This window comes from Pleuronectes platessa, chromosome 15 (genome assembly GCF_947347685.1).
Source record: "Pleuronectes platessa chromosome 15, fPlePla1.1, whole genome shotgun sequence".
Classification (NCBI taxonomy): Eukaryota; Metazoa; Chordata; class Actinopteri; order Pleuronectiformes; family Pleuronectidae; genus Pleuronectes; species Pleuronectes platessa.
The window spans coordinates 2,884,153-2,901,572 of record NC_070640.1 but is presented as its reverse complement, the minus strand read 5'-3'; the positions used below and the strand labels follow the sequence as shown (position 1 = coordinate 2,901,572).

General features: G+C 42.9%; 2 protein-coding genes across 3 annotated transcripts in view; one reads left to right on the top strand and one right to left on the bottom strand.

Moving 5' to 3' along the window:
- The window catches only part of lig3 (ligase III, DNA, ATP-dependent), a 16,669-nt gene extending 13,744 nt beyond the window's left edge, over positions 1-2,925 (top strand). Inside the window, exons 18-21 of the mRNA XM_053441486.1 lie at positions 471-618; positions 1,069-1,148; positions 1,256-1,339; positions 2,230-2,925. Of these exons, the coding sequence (XP_053297461.1) occupies positions 471-618; positions 1,069-1,148; positions 1,256-1,339; positions 2,230-2,463 (546 nt within the window). The 3' untranslated portion in view covers positions 2,464-2,925. The remainder of the gene's footprint in view (positions 1-470; positions 619-1,068; positions 1,149-1,255; positions 1,340-2,229) is intronic.
- Positions 1,660-17,420, bottom strand: rad51d (RAD51 paralog D). Of its 2 annotated transcripts, none has more exons than XM_053441484.1 (11): positions 17,086-17,420; positions 15,885-15,946; positions 12,635-12,753; positions 6,078-6,159; positions 5,713-5,847; positions 5,536-5,631; positions 5,329-5,419; positions 4,564-4,634; positions 3,929-4,099; positions 3,678-3,815; positions 1,660-2,459 (listed from the first exon to the last, which is right to left on the bottom strand). In XM_053441484.1, the coding sequence occupies exons 1-10, from the start codon at positions 17,165-17,167 to the stop codon at positions 3,720-3,722; spliced, it is 1,005 nt and encodes a 334-aa protein (XP_053297459.1). In that variant the 5' UTR covers positions 17,168-17,420; the 3' UTR covers positions 1,660-2,459; positions 3,678-3,719. The 2 variants fall into 2 exon arrangements, with proteins under 2 accessions (XP_053297459.1, XP_053297460.1); XM_053441485.1 differs by having other exon boundaries at positions 1,660-2,456.

The window sequence follows — 17,420 nt, the reverse complement described above, 5'->3', positions numbered from 1 at the left end:
GCTCATAGATACAAGAACTCCATTATTTCACAAAGAATGTGGAATAACAAATCCCTACTAAATCAAATCTGCTCCAGAATTACGTCCCATCCGTCCATCGAGTTTCAATAAACACGACATAATACAACTGATCCAGAATCAGTTGCTCATCTGATTCTAAGAAACCTGACGTGTACATGCAGAGATTTGTTGCAGTTCACTTTCCTTCCCTGTTGTAATATATGAGGGAATGTGAGAAAGCAGAGGTGACGTACAGCCGGTGAATAATTAATACCTCGGTGGGACGACCTGAGCTAAGTGGGAATTAAATGTGTGTGTGTGGGGGGGGGGGGGGGGGGGGGTACAAACCAGTTGAAATATCGGTCTGCGCCAAATCATCTGAATCCAACACCAGCTCTGGATCTCCTGGAGGCAGGAAACCTCTCGTCTCTCGGTCCAAGCTGACGTTGTGGTTTCCTCTCTCTGCTCAGGAGCTGTTCCGCATCTCGAAGGAGAACTGTGACTTCAAGGTGACGGCCGGGCCGTCCAGCGAGGACAAGGGCTCGTCAGGAGGAGACAGTGGGGGGAGCTCCCCGTCGCCCTCGTCCCGCGGAGGCAAAGCTCCTCCGCCTGCTCCTCGTGCTCCTCGTGCTGCTCCTGCTCCCAAGAGGCCCAGTGAGTACACACAGCCACAGAGAGGACCACAACCCTGAGACACGTTTTTATTATATTTAAATCATAGACTATAAATGAAGAGGGACGAGGCCTCTTAACTTCACACTGTCAAAGACTGGGATGGATACAGAGGATAAAAATCACCTGATGTGTCTGTTCCACTATGAAAACATAAGAATGTACATTTAAAAGTTCATTAATTCATGTTCTTAACATTTGTTTTTTATTAATTTATAGTTACAATAAAGTTTGTGTTTAAATTGTGAAAAACAAAGCCTCATATACATTTCTTCTCATTAGGGTTTGATAACGACATCTTAAATAACTTTTCACATTCATATCTCTGATGTCAGACTCTTCAATGTTCTGTGGTTTCACTTTATCTCATTAATCTGGAACGTTCTCTCTGTTCAGGCACCAGCACGACCCCCAAACTGAAGGCAGTGAAATCTGAGCCCCGCAGCCCCCCCCCAGAGGCCCCTGCTGCCAAGAAGGTACAGTACAGACACTACAGACACTACAGACGGTCACATGACGGAGGGGAACTCAAATATCACCGTCTCTCTGTACCGTGATGAACTGAGCTGGTGTCTCTCCTCAGGTGAAGAAGACGGAGGACGTCCACAGCAACGGACAAAGCAAAACCAAGAGCACGTCTCAGCTGCTGCAGCCGAGGAACGACAAGGTGAGTGGGACTGGGTTCACTGGGTTCACTGGGACCAGGCCGGAGTGATGTGACAGCAAATCTACATGACAATAATTATCACTTTAGTAGTTTGATTGAATCTTAACTGAAACTTTTCAGTGGGAAAAAAGTAAACATATTTAAAGTTGGTCACAAAAGACTAACATTATGCAACAGAGACATTTTATTAGAGGTGAGAAAACTTCCACACAACAGTGTTTAATGTTGATAACAAGTTCATACATTCATATCAAGATAAATCCCAAAATATTTACAATCCTTTAAGTTTAGTTCAGTCACAACACAAGCTGAGTATTTTTTTTAATCTGATAAATGTCCCTTTAATCTTTCTCTTTCTACTGTTCCTTCTGAAAAGACTCAGGTTCTTACACAAGCTTTTTAAAGTCCTGATATTTATGATAATGTGAAGCTGAGGAGACAAAAGATTGAATATTACATTATTTGTAAGATCTTTATTAAAGTATTAACACGATGCTCCACATTCCTCATTGATTCCTCCGATGTTCCTTCTGGAGAACGACACATGGAATCAAACTAAAAACATTCTCATGACTTTATTCCACGAAATCTAAAAATACTTGTTTGTGTTTTATTATTTAGTTATTTTAAATATTATTCTGTAAAATATAAAATCTCAATTACATTTCCTTTGATAATAACACCTTACGAAATACCTACAATAGTTTCTTTAAGTATCTTTCAGCCGATATGATATTTAAAATGTTGTTGCCCACAAAGTTCCACATCGTTCAAGAACCTGACACAAAGGTAAAGATGAAATAAAGCACAAACTCTCCGCTCACACTCGTTTAGAGACGATTCACCTGGAGTCTGTTTCTTCTCGTGACCGCTCTGTCTCTTCCCTCCAGACGCTGCTGGACATCTTCAGCGGCGTGAAGCTCTTCCTGCCCGTCTCCGTGCAGGACTTCCACAAGCTGCGGCGGTACTTCGTGGCGTACGACGGGGACGTGGTGGAGGACTTCGACTCCGGCTCCGCCACACACACCATGGCCGAGCCCGAGGAGGACAGCCCGGCCCAGAGAGTCACACCCAGCTGGATCTGGGACTGTATCCGCAAGAGGCGCGTCCTTCCTCCCTGCTAACAACAAGGACACACTCGTTGTTTTTTTTACACTGTGTTTACACGCACTGCTCCAATCAGTGTTAAACTACATGAACTGGCTTCATCGGGAGGATTCGGGGAGTTTGGTGTCTCCGAGCTTCTCTCCAACAATGATTTCTATTTATTCTTTTAAAGCCTTTTGCGAGCTTCAAAGCAGCCGGGGCCACTGACAGAAAGCATCTTTTACTTTTCTGCTTATTCCAGGTTGTTGGAGGAGGATGAATGTTGGGGACGGATGTAGTTTTTATAACTTGTGGTCACAGCAGCTGCACAGGAAATCACTGAATTGCATTTTACAAATATCAGGACGCAGATAATAGCTGAATTTAGATCGTGGGGTTAATCAGTAGCACGTTAGTTTTTTTTACAGACGATGTGTGAGGAGTGAAAACACGGCTCGTGTGAAGAGCGACAATAAATAAACGAGGTGCTGATAAATATCAAGAAATGTGTCTGTTTCATTTTTCCAATGCTTTGATTTACAGACGTAAACTCCAGAGAATGTCCAGAAAATTGGATGTAGATGTTTTCTGGAGTTTGTCTTCCACACTCAGTTTTCTGGCTCCTCTTTCTCATCCTGAGATATTTGTGTTCTTCCAGTTTCACGTCCGTCAAGTGTTAAAAACGTCTTGTGAAAGATTCATGTTCTCAAATTTACTAAATTCAAATGAGAGGAATAATTTGTTTAAAAAATCGCTTTCTCCTCCTGAACCAAATATTTTCCACGTGTGTTTGAAATCACGAGACTCCTGGTCCAATCCGATGAGAGGCCACGGCAGCCTCTTGCATCTCAATGGCTTTCAAGGATAATTCAGATTTCTCCCCGCGGACAGTTCAGGCTGTGATGTGGCTTAATTAAACCTTTAAATGTATAAAAGCTCCGAAGAAGCAAAATCCACTTGAACCTGCTCGGCTTCCCCTGAAAGGCCTGAAAAGGAGAAAGGACTCGCTCGCTCGCCCCTTCCTCCCTCCCTCCCTCCTCTCAACGGATGAAGAGAAATCTCATAAACGTATTAATTCTGCTGCAGGCGGCTGAAGGAGCCTCTCAAAGGAGAATATAAAGTGTCATGATCTGAACGGGTCCATTTTCTAGTCTTCTTGAGTCGAATGACGACCAAACAAATGATTAAATGTGTGTGAAGGGTTCTTAAAGGAACATTAGCTCCTTCCACATCCTTTTTCTTTTTTTTTTACCTTTGATGGGATGTTTTGTCAGAGGATTCTAATTGGCTCTCGTCAGGAATCGGTCTCGTCCCGTTTCCTCTTTCCAGAGGTTCCTTCTCTAGAGCGACTCCACCACTGCAGGTCGAACTGCTCTTTGATGAAACACGGCTGAGAAGACGAGAAAAACAAACAGGAAAAACCTTTAAATCCTTCTCATCGCTTCTCATGAAAATCTGTTGGAATTGAACATCTCATGGAGACGCCCTGAGATGTGCTCGTACCCGTCTGGAGGACTTGATCAGCGTGGCCGAGCGCAGGCTGGAGCGGCCGGCCGCCCCGGCCTCCTCCAGCCGCTCCAGCAGAACTCTGGTTCTGGGGATGTGATCCCACGACGCGCCGAGGCCCGGCTGCAGCTCGCCACCACCGCCGCTCCTGGTCACGTGGTTGGTTACCTGAGGACCCACACACCATCGTGTACAGCTCTTAGTCCTGTTGTATGAGTCAGAGCAGCTTTCCACAGATAAGAGAAGCGTTGGAAGAGAAGAAACAAAGTGGGACGAGCAGACTGTCCCACTTGTCTTCAAATGAGACGTCAGACAACCCGTCAAATTCTCTTTATCTCACTTTCAACGACCTGATCCGAGTTGAAAGATAATTTTCTTTGGTCTAGTTTCTATTGTGATTCTTTCTTTTTATACATAATTATAACCTGCAGTCAGACAGAGCTGTTTTTGTTTTACAACAACTTATTAACCTTGTGTTTTCATCTTCTTGATTTAGTTTTTCTTAACAGAACAAAAGGTAGAAGAAAAAGTTAAGTTTTGAGAAGGTCGACGGACGCTGCACCAGATGCACTTTGCATCCGGAGCAGCACCAACACGTCGGGGGGGTGGGGGGGTGGGGGGGTCGTCCTTACTAAAGCTGCGATGTTGAAGTCCTTCGCCATCGTCTTCAGAACTCCGGCCACTTGAATCATCAACGACATCCCTGAAGGACCAGAGGTCGAGCAGAGGTTAGTCTGAGCACAGGAAACTCTTTAAATCTCTGTCAGCAGCTAAAGCTACAACATCATGTTGTTGTGATTGCATAACACACAAAACTAAGATAATAAAACTATATATAAATCATATTAAGGAGGATTAAGTCTTGACGGGGTCATGGTGTCAGTTTAGGGTTTTGTTTTAGCTACAGAATAATTTTCAGAAACTAGAAGTTGTTGCCTTTCAAATGAGGCTCCACACATAAAGTAGATTTAAAGAGGTTAAATCAGTATATCATTATATACATATTACAAAGTTGTCCCTACTTAAAGCTCAGCAGGGAAATTAAGAATTCAAATTATTTACATATCGCTCGACAGCAAGTTGCATCTCCAGGTTATTTTTGTAATCTCAGACGTCCCATCTGCTCAGAACGATAACAAGTTCGCCCAGAGTGAAACCGACAACCGACACACACACCCGATGTCGGTCACTGCCCCAGTCGCACTTTATATTGTGTTACATTACATAACAAAATACTTGAGTTGTCAAGTTTCTGTAGGAATAGTTTTGTGCCTTCAATGAGCGGGAAGCCTGTTGTGTGTTTTTCTTTTCTACAGATCCATGACGTGTGTTGTTAGTGTGCAGCTCAGGTGCAAACACACACCACACACTCCGGTATCAGCAGAGAGAGACATCACCTTCGTTCTGTTTGCCTCCCAGCAGAGGAGAGATAACGGCTGACACCGAGTCCACAATCACCGCCTTCACCGAGCCGCCGCCGACTGATGCCTGTTGACAAAAATATGACAAAACTACCGTTACTCACAGTTTGACTCGTGGATCAGGAGGTTCCCCGAGGCACCGGCAGGATCGTGGGTGTATTTTAAGCGACAGGAAGAACGAACCTGCTGAAGGCCGCCGCCGCTCAGCCCGTGCAGACAGTCGAGCAGGGAGAAGATGTCAAACGAGCGGAAGACGTGGATCCTCTGAAGAGCTTCCATCTGGGGAGGGGACGGCGTCTGGCTTCAGATTGGTTCACATCTCACGTGTCGTGTGTGTCGTGTGTTCGATGCTCGACTCACCTGCGCCTCAGTGTCGCTGGTTTCAGTCTGCAGCATCTGAAGCAGGCGGCCGGCGCTCAGCCCTCCTGTCGTATCGATGTAGATCACACTCTGCTTCAGCTGGTGAGAAATGTGCACGGCGACACCGAAACACACCTGGAAGACATGACAGGCGTGCGGGGGGGGAGGGGGTGGGGGGGGGGGGGGGTAAAGATATCAGGCAGGGAGCTGAACGATAACCACGCTCTGAAGAGTTACCTCAGCATTATTTCAGCCGGGGGAACATTTTCTCATTCTAATGGAGAAGAGGGAATTCTAAAGAGTGAATTTATGCCAGTGGAATTATCAGTGATGGAGCGGGCGGGGGGGGGGGGGGGGATGTTCACCTGAGATTTGCCACTTCCTGGGCCTCCTGACAGCTCCGTTATCTCCCCGGTATACAAGCCCGAGTCCAGCAGTTTATCGAAGCTGCGAGAAACAAGGTGCAATTCATTACTCACAGCTGCCACCGCGCGTAATAAACCATTAAGTCCGAGTGCGTCTGCGGAGACGACAAAAAGCTTCAGTCGGGTGAACACAACACGAGCGGAGCGCCCACTTCCAGGCTGCTCCTCCAGCGTCGGGCCAACTCCCAGTTTCAGCTCCTGTTTGAAGGCGTCTTATCAAGCTCTGCCACCGGCTGCGTCTTTAAACTGAATCCATCAAAACGGAGGCTTGTTCCATTCATCTGTTTTAAGAGGATTGAGTGTGTGTGTGTGTGTGATTGTGTGTGTGTGTTAGTTGGAAGTGTAACAGGAGTGTCTAGCGATCTAGTGCCAAAGTGTGAACTGAAATTAAATATATTCTGTCCTATCCTTTTCAGACAGTTAGAGATTTAGAGTTTTATTCAATCATTTAACTATTATAATAATGAAGAAGTAGAAGAATAATAATAACTTTATTTTAAATGTGTATTTGATTGAATTATTCAAGTGTTGTGGGTGGTGGTGGAAACAAAAAGCCCAAACTGGATGGCAATGATATCGACCATCAGAGTATCTAAACTGCTGTGGGCTGCAAGTGGGTAAACTGGAGGTAATCCCAGCTGCCATTGGTCGAGAGGGGGGGGGGGGGTGCAGCCTGGACAGGTTGTCAATCAATCACACGCCACAGGAGGAACATGGAGTTTTGTCGGAGATATAATTCGGGCTGTAGTGAGTTTTCTGGCGTGAGCGTCACGTCTGGATTGATCTGCAGTAAATAATTAAAACTGATTTATCAAGTGACTGAAGTTTCACTCACGGGGACGAGATTGAAAACTATCTGGTTCAAACAGCTGCCACCAAGGTCAACTCCTCCCTTTGACCCTCAGATATAAATCTGCTGTGAACTTCCTCTTTTAACACCACTCTGTTCAATTAAATCCCATTTCACTAAGCATTTTTTATGACGTTCATCTATTTCTTGCAGCGTCGGAGGCTGAGCTCAATTATGAGGAAGTGTTCTGGAAGCTCGAGGCCGATGCACATCTGCAGCCGCCTCGTGCTCCAGCAGGAACAAGCTGAGACACTTAAAGTATCTTTATTGACAGGCTGAGGGAGGAGAGCTCTGTGCTTTAGATCCATAACCTTGACAGTCTTGTTACGGCTTCTTTGTTGCTGCACGGGTAAATCTTCCCCGAGCTCCACCTCCACACACCTCAGGTCATTTATACGTGACCTCTTCCACCCCCCCCCCCCCCCCGCGGGTGTATCCACTCTTTTTATGTGTTCACACTGCAAGAAACTTGTGCAATAAATCACCGGTGGTCCATTAGTTTCCTCCTGAGCTCGCCGGGCAGAGGCTGGACGGATGTGATGGTGTATTTGTGCTTAATAGACGGATGTGGACCAAAGTTTCAGATTTTCTCGTCAGAAGCCAATAACGTTTTCTGTTCTTATCCGAACCTTCCCCGAAGATTCTGTTTAGAGGACGATGGTTCACACAAACTGTTGTGAGCAAAACAATGGTCCTGCCAAGCAAAGTGCAAAGTGAGTGTCAGGTTTGTTTACAGGCTGTTAGGTCTGCTGAGCTGTTTGAAACTTTTCTTTGAAAGACTAAATGAACAAATGCATCTTCGCTTGGAAAACTGTCTCACTGGGACTGAAGCTCCAATGGGAGTTAACTGGTTTTTTTTTTATTAATGTTGCCTAATCTGTGCTTAGTTTGTAAAGTGGTTGGATAACTCGTCAACAAATTTGTTTCCCTTCTCTAACCTTCATTTGGAAAATATACTTTAGGAGCCAGTGGTTTAACACCGTATTTTATTTTGGAAATATTTCTTAGACGTTATGATATGAAACCCAGCTGCATTTGAGGGTTTCAGGTTTTTGTTACTACATTTCTTCTGCTCCTTGAAGATCTGAGATGAATGAACGCTGTCAGACTTGTTGTGATGATGCTTGAACCATCTGATCTTTCAGTATTGAAACGTCTTGATCACCTGACAAGTGATCTGCAGTTTGTGGAATTGCTTCGCCCGCCGACGTGATGATGGATGCGACGGCCTCGCAGCTAAATCTCTGTGATCAAGACCCCGGAGCCGGGATGTTATGCATCAGCGGAGGCCGGCAGTCGGCTGATCGTGGTCCTCATCATCGTCCTCGGCCTGATTGTGAAGAGGAGAATTGTTGGGGGAGTGATACTTGGGTTATTCCAGCCATCGGTGACAGTGGCGCAGAGAGAGGAGCAGCGTTGATGAAAACACCGGGTTTCTCTCTCGCAGAGGCTCAGCAGAGTGAAAGTGATTGTCCTTGAAAAGTCACCAATTCAGAATTCCCCACGGGCTGCACTCATCATGTGAGCTGAAAATACTGAGCAGTCCTTGGACCAAAGGTCTTCCTCTCAGAGGATGATTGGACTGAAAGCAGCGAAGAGCTTTTGTTGAGTGCTTCTTTCTTTAGACAGAAAGAACTTTGAAAGATAATTTTACATTCCTGTGTACAGAGATTCACCGTCCAGGGCTTTAGCCACCCAGCGTGATCATTTAAAGAGGACATAGCATGTCACATTTCCAGGTCTTATTCAGCTCTGTATAATCTATAGATCCAAATATTGTTATTAAGGTCTTCCTCCCAGTGATCCCAGTATTTTCTGATAGGCCGGCTTCTGGGAAGTGACCTAGCGGACGGCTGTTTGTTCCATCTGACGTCACATCCACGGTGAAGTCAAGGTCAAATTCCCGAAGACAGAAGTCTGCAGGGCTGCAGGGAGCCTTTTAACATGAATTCACATCAAGCTGAATAGCTTTGACCTTGAAGAACATTGATATCTGACAAGATCTGCACACAATTTACACTTCTAATTCACAAAATGGTCCGAAAATGCAAAATCTTGCAATTGCAAATCCAAAATAACCCTCCCCCCCCCCTTCCATCAAGGTTTAGGAAAAGTTGGTGAAGTAGTTTTGTTTTGGCAGGATCCTGCTGACAGACAAACCAAGAAACTTCCTCGGCAGAGTTAATGATTTATAAATAAAACAAAAACAATCACAACAAAGGTTGACGTGTCGTCGCTAAACAAATAATGAGGATCAGCAGCTTCTTAATTAAAGAGTCTGGAGTCACAGTGTCTGTTCATTTTAAGGCCGACTAATTAAAGCCACTAACACTGAGCTGCAGAGCTGAAGTACTTCTGAGAAGACCACGACGACAGGTTTTCAGTTACTGTTGGGATGAACTTTTAAAGTCATATTGTGAGAAAAACAATCTGTAGGCGATAAACCATAATCAACCCTCATTATGAAAAATGACCACGACAGCTTGGAGATCTGTTTGTTCGGTTTTATGATGTTTTTGTCTTGGTACATATTGTTTGACATTCTGAGGCTAACAATAAATACAATTCATCATCCATATTAACTATTGTTCGACGTTTGTGTTTTGCTACTCTGAGATATTTGAAATGCAACTTGCATCTGTGAGTTTGGAGATTTTTTCCCTGCAGCCAAACACAAAGACAAAGATGCATTCTAAAATTTAAAAGGCAGCTACTGTTGTGTGCATATTAATGAAAATAGAGTCTATAATATTTAGAGTTTATTTATTATGATAGAGCAGAAAGGTTTTCTTTGAGCTCTTTTCATTACTTTGTGACATTTCTATTAGCTTGGTTGAATAAAAGTCCATAAATCAGTCTTATCGTTGTCTGGGATGAAGACTCACATTTAGTGTGCAAACATCAAACAGCTTTGAAAATACATAAGGCAGCGTTCAAAAGTGTGAACAGCCTTCAGGGCCCAGAGCTCCGTGCAGGAAGAGTCTACACGTTACTGTTGTCAGTGAGAATGAGAATGGAAATGTTAACATTAAAATTAATGCATTATTTTCCTTCTTCTCTTTTCAAAGTGATAAAAAATACATGGGTTATCGGCCATATTACCTCGGAGAAGGAAGTTGTGTTTTCACAGTTTGTTAGTCTGTTCCAAAGATTATTAAAAACAACAACACAGATTTCTGCCAAACTTGGTGGAGGAGTGAGGCCGAGAAGAAGAACCCATTCAAGTCTGGTGCCGCTGCAGATTTAGCTGTGGAATCCAGGAATTTATATTCACGTTCACTTCAAATCATTGAATCACTTTCTTTTCTCTGTTATAGATCAACCGTAAGATCCAGACAAGTGCACGATTGTTCGGCCTCGGTGGAGGGATGATTATGTTTTCCATAATAATTAGCTTCTATCCTACAGAGAAAACTAGTTTTACACTCAGAATTAGTCATTAAGGAGAGCAGGAAGAATCCTATTACATATCAAGAGCGTCTACTTTGCATAAATACTTGACATATTATACAGTCTAATATGCACAAATGGTTTAAATCAATGCAGTCTAATGAAAGTCCTCCGGTATGTTCTGCCTACATGGAAAATATAATGTTCACGTTCGTTGAAAGTGTTTAATGTATATTTTGTGCATTAAATATACTAAATATTAGATTTAAATATTAGTTTAACTTTAACAGCATCAGCAGCCTGACTCTACAGCCTCCTACTCACCATTCAGCTGAGGTAACATCACACATGTAACATGTTATCTTCATGGAGGTAGGATTAATTGCAGGTGTCTTTATTAAGGTAGGTGTCCCTAATAAACTGACACTACACATTTCATGACACCGGGGTGACTGTACAAAGTGACACTGTGCACAGCAAACAGCCTCATTCATCACTTCTCCTTTTCACCAGGAGAGCGCAGTCAAGACACACACTCACACACACTCACACACACACACTCATCTTTCCTCCACACATTCAGTTTCCAGCCACTAATCCAAGGCACTGACTAATTCATGAAAACCACTTATAAGAAACACCTGCGCTCATTAATTATGCCCAAGCAGCCAGTTTAACGGGAGAAAAGATGGCGTCATATAAACCAACCCACGCTGGGCCATTCCACAGATCTGTCCAGAGCAGCCGCCGTCCTCTGCCAGAAGATGTTTCTCCTCTAAAAGTGGAATGATTTGTTTGTGCGGTGCTTTGTGCGATGACTGTGTACAGATGACTGGACTCTGAGAGGCCAGCAAACATCCAGAGCTGCTCCTGAGAGGCCGTGTCTCCATTTTGCAGGTTAAAGGTAAAGTACTGCTGAGACACAAGCTGAGAGCAGAGGGAGTTTTTCTGTTAAGCCTTTGAATTAAATGTTCAGCAGGCGGTGCGGTGGTCGAGTGGTTAATACGGTCGCCTCACATCAGGAGGTGTCCGGGCTCTAACCAGCGACTGTAAATTAAGATGGACAACGTGTCCCCGATTCTGTTCACAATCCAGAAAATGAAGCTGAACTATCCTGGATATGAACGCTGCCATCTTGTGCCGCTGAAGTTTGGACCCTGTGCATTCGTGATCGAGTATCGAGGTCCCTCCCACAAATGTGCTCGACCAATCGTGACTCAGTCTAAGCTGTCCATCACGTCGTTTAACCATATTTTTAAAGCATCATATCAGTTCGAACAAAAACAAACATCAATGGGATTAGAACCAATGAAACCATCTTGTAGGTGGTCATGGAAATAATTTATTTAACGTGAAATCGTACTTCTTATTTTGGTCCATCTACAGCCAACCACCGGGGGGCGATAAAGAGGCTTTTGGCTGTATCTTTGAGGAGCTGTCAAATCGGCCATCTTTATTTACAGTCTAAGGTTTGAACCTGACCAGGGTGGACCCCCCTCTCGCCAAACGTCAGCTGGGATTGGCTCCAAACCCCCGCCCCCCAGAAAAAGCGATGTTGAGTTACAGTTAATGTTATTTGTTGTTTTTAGCGTAGTAAAAGTAAAACACAAAGTAAACACAGCAAAACAAAAACAACCAGCACAGAAGTCCTCTTCAGCCTCTGATATGTCTCCTCAGTGGCCGGACTGGAGCCCACAGACCTTTTCTAAGACATTATAGTTCTTCTGTATTTTTTAACCACAGCCAGCCGAGCTCCTGATGCACAACCCACCGGCGCAGCTCAATGCAAATTAGATTCTAACAACGCCGAGAAGATCTTAGTTTGATAAGAAAAGGGATCGATGCCGAGGTTTCTGGTTACGAACATCTTTGGTAATGTATGATACTATTGATTTTGTTTGTGAAGCTGAAGACCGACAGCTGCAGACATAATGAAGCCTGCTCTAGTTTAACCATCGAGTCCTTTCATATCCCCAAAAACATCCCAAAACATCACCACTACCACTAATCACACTGCCGGAGAAGCCAGTGTTTCCCTTTCACAAGCTCCACAACACACGCGCTGGCCTCGAAACTGAACTCAGGGAAGTGGTTTTTAATCCAATATGTGGAGAGCTGTCCTCGGGAAGACATATTTGATTTTGGAGCTGAACCCTCCTTTAAGCTCCCGTGGCACCGGGCCCAAGGTTTTATGCCCCGGCTCCCCCTGGGTGACAAAGCACGGCGCTCTCTGCTGGGTGTGCAGAATCTTTGTTACCTGGGATTTCCAGTGGAGAGGATGGCTGTTGAGCTCAATAGTTCCTCGTAGAGATCAGCGCCTGACACGGGGAAAGCGGTGTGCTGGGCCAGCAGCACTCGGCGGATGGCAAACAGAGCCTGTAATGGGAGAAGGACAGCGGGTGAGGCTCATGGCTGACACATGTACCGATGCAGCTCGGCCGGCGCTGCTGCCAGATCCGGTGGTTTTCTGTCCAGCTGGGCCATTGTGTTGATAATCCACAGGCACCAGGTGACATGTTGGCTTGTTTTAATGGGATTAGGAGGATTTTTTGTAATAATGTCTCCATGTCCACGCTGCCTGGGCTCTCACATACTCTTTAGTGAACATGTGGGTACTGGAACTACACTGTAAAAAACTGTCTCTGAGTAGGTTTCATATCATCTTTACAAAACTAGTAATCGTTTTGGCTATTGATTGATGTTACTCATTTTTATTTGTACAGTATAATCCCGAAATTTGTGAAAATTGTCTCTCGCTTGTTTTGTCTTTTCTCTTGTATTAAAGGAAATATAACATTTAACTGTTTAACTGTACTCATGTTTATTGTTGTTGTTACCTTTGTTTGTGTTTCTTAAATTCTGTATTATTGTCCCAAATATGATAAATTATTCAATGCTATTAAAAAAAATCGGTTTGATGTGTTTGTTTTACAGCTTGAGTGATGACTTGATGTTGGTGAATATTTCGATCGATTAGTAAAAGTATTTGTTTGCTTTTATCCTGGCTTTGAAAACAAGGGAAGAAAGTAAATTTACTAGTTTCTGTAGCTGGTATTGTTTTAGTTTTGAGCAGAGATGGAGTAAAGGTCTCCTCCAGTATGGAGATGCTGGCATGGACAAGCAGACATCAGCTACTGCAAGAGAACACACTGATGATTACTATATGTTCTCCAACCAGGCTGAGCTGTGACGTTTTGTGTTGAAAGTGATCAAAGTGCTGTTTAGCAGACTCCCTGTCTGATTAGTCTCTCCTCCTGGGCAGAGAGGATTTCCTGAGTCCAACAACAGAAATGCATTTATTGAAATGAGGCAAATCTGTTGGGTCTCAATTAGTGGGAAATTTCTCTGCGCTTCACTTTAGTTTGTGGCCTCACAACACGTCTTTGCTTTCATTTAAAAACCCTCGCCTTGCCCAGCTTTAATTGAACTGTAGGAGGCTGCCTCAGTCGTATAAGATAACCCGGCTTTGACCTCCTTCCCTGTTTGTGTGTTTGAAACAATAGTTCAAATCAACAGCGGGAGTCTGACCGAGCAGAGGGAGGCCGGGGATCGGCTCAGGGGAAGCCTGCGGGCGGAACAGGCAGGTCAGGAACCCTGCGCTCAGTCAATTGGATGAATGTAAACCTGCTACAGGCAGTTCATTAAAATAGAAGACTATTCACAAAACACACAAGGATCTCATGGGAGGAGAGCCGTCTCAATCTGTGGTGATTTCTCTAACAACAGAATAATTCATATCAATTCCTGCTACTCAAATACGGGAAAGAAAATGTGCGGTGACAGGAGTCTTTTTTTTAATTCTCTTTCATAATACATACATTTTCTATCCACGTCCAGGCTACATGTATCGACCATGGAGCCTGTGTTACCGACTTAAAGGCGACAAATTATGTAATTCGCCCAGAGGGGATTAATTTGTACCTACATTTTTAATCTCTACTGGGAGAAAAAGACATGTAGAGAGAATAAAAAGATTAAAAGAGCATGGAGACAGTTTGATGTCTTCCACACTTGTTATAAATTAGTTCTTTAATCTCTTGGGATCTCTAGAATTAATTCCTTATACAGACCACAGAGCATTTATCAGTGATTTAAAATCTCTCATTCTTTTGTAACGATAATATTTGGGTTTGCTTTCTACACATCAGCCATCCCACACAATCATTTCCTGACATACTTTTATCTCCTTGGACCTTCATCCTGATTATATGCACTTTTGTTTCATAGATGAAGTTTGGTAGAAATCATTATTCATGAGATTTAGAGAAATGTGGTTTCCTAGTATCTGGCCATGAGGTTAATTCATGATTTCTGCTTTTTCTTCATGGTTCTCAATGAGGAATAATTTACAGCTGAAAGAAGCTGCTTAGATTTCCAACCGATAATGAAGGACTCTGAGCCAATAAGGAGGTTTTTCTAATGTCTATCACTTACTGTGTGTAAACTACTGTTTATAAAATACCATTTTTCATTTGCAATGTTGAAAATGTCTATTTTAAACTAGTTTTAATACTTAACTTAACATCAACTAGATTTCTCTTTCAGCTCAGCAGACGTAAAGTTTCATCTAAAAGTTTTCTTGGTCTTCACGATCTTATCTCAACATCTGTGATTTCTTAATGACATCTACGACAGAGGAAGTCAGAGAACTCATAAGCTTTGGAAATGTCATCCCAACATGTCGATTAATCTAACCCCGTTTTCTGTTTTAAGTTCATTTTCCGCAGGGTTTGCATTTAATTAATTTTACTCGAAAAACTAAAATTAAGCAAAACTTGCAATTTGCCCAGGAGGAGCTAAACTTTTGCCTCCATCTGTTCTCTAGAGGAAAAGAAGAAATGATAAAAAAAGAAATACAATAAAATATACAGAAAAGAACAGGAAGCAAATGTGATCTTCAACCTTGAATTGGGCGTCTGCTGTGAAACTATTTCGCCTGGCTTGTCAACCACATGACCTGGCTTTCCAAGGGTATGTATAACAAGCCCTGTGGGAGGTCTGCTTACATTAAGCATGGCTACTTTTTTTAATTATAGGCCACCTAATATAACCCACTTACACAATGAGAAGCTCATGCTGCATGTGGGTGATAGTGTCTCCGAACAACGTGATGCTGGTCAGGGCCTGAACCTCCCACTCTACTCTATTTGTGCCAAGTATAAAAATGTGGGTTTCTTTTGTTTTCACCTAATTTTCCTTTTTCTAACGACACAAACGAAAACTATGAATGTGATTTATTTAAAAGGAAATAATGAAGTTTCTTTCCTGAGTGATTAGCTGTTCTATGCTGGAGGGACTTGAATGAAGGGTTAGGGTTAGGGTTAGGGTTAGCAGCTCTTTCCTTTTGCATGTTTAATTTATTGGACAGCTCCTGTGTGTGTAGAATGAAATGAGCAGTAACTGGACGCAGGGACAATCGAATCTGGCAACTTTAATTCTCAGGAGTTCTCAGGGTCCTTGGCCTCAGTAACCGAGCCCCGGGTTTAATTCATGTACGGTTTAAATACCTTATATGACGCGGAACATTTCTGAGCCAGCTCCTCAATGTCGGAGGAAACCAGGTCCTCCACTGTGGAAACAAGAAACAGAGGATGTTGAGTTAAGTTTACTCCTGTTCAGACTGTACACTTCATGGACTGTATATAAAAGATGGACAACAAGCCTTTTGAATATGAGCTTTCATAGGTACTGATTGGCAAAGGGCATGGATATAACCATATATATATTCTGCATAAGTGGTAAGATTAAAGAACTACACATTACAATTGTACACAATATACACTCATCTCATTCCAAACTCTTTGCAATGATGCTCCAAAGTCCTTAAGGTATCTTCTTTACCATTTTGATATGTTCAATTACTTTTTGGACTCGATTGAAGGATTAAATATTGTGGAAAACTGATCATAATATTGAATATTCACATTTTAAATAAGCAAAACATTGAATTCAGCCTCAACTTGCTGATTCTATTTGGTAAATTTTGCTTACATAACTGCAGAGTAACCAAACTTTATCCAAATATTGAAACTATCAAACTTATAAACACACAAAAAGTAATAAAACAGTTGACGTGTACACTGATCTCTCAGAAGAGGAATAAGAGGAAAGATGTATTTCATTGTCATAATCTCTTATGAAGGAAATCTATCCATTTTAGTTTGTGTTCTTTTATTATTATCTTGTTTATTTATGTGCACATGTGTTTGATTCATTGAGCAGTTGTTTTTCAATGTTTTTTCAATAAAGCATATTTTTTATTGACAGGCGATGGAGCAGCTCTGAAACTCTTAATGACACATTGCAAACAACTACTGCAACTTTGCAAACTTGTCTCTTGTTTATGGCTTATTCGTTGTTCTATTATATTTAGTACTTTACTGTGTATTCTGGTGCTTTATTGCTATTTATTGCCATTTCAATTCTTTGTATGTTTTATTGTTACTTGGCTCCATGTGCAATTTGGGATCAATAAACTACATCCATCCCTCTATCCATCTATTAATCTATTGCACATATATTGATATCCTTCATATTTAATATCTAACTTCTTCTCGAGGCCGATCTTGTACTTTAAGTCTCCATCCTTCTCCTCATCACAGAACTTCTCTCTAGTTACTTGTGTTCTCTGTCCTTCACCTCAGCTGATCCCGGTTGTGATGAAACCCTCCCTGAAACCTACAGACAGACACAGACACGTCAACTGACCTGTTTTGATATCAGCAGCTCGCAGGTCTCGTATTAAATCCTCCTCCAGTCCAGGACACATCCCAGCTCTCAGCACCACCATGTTCTGACTCCTGCTAGCTGCTAGCTAACACCTGTTAGCTTAGCGGCTAACCTGCGCAGCTAACTCCGTCCGAGCCCGTCGTTAGTTTGTATGAACGACTTTTCCTCTGCGTCAGAACTTTAGACTCACACTAACTTCGGTCTTCACTAAACTTTACACGATGTCAATGTCGCTACAACAAGTTAAACTCTGTGCGAAGGTAAACAGGAAGATGTAAACACGCGCCTCCGGCTTGCCGTTGTAATCTGTGACC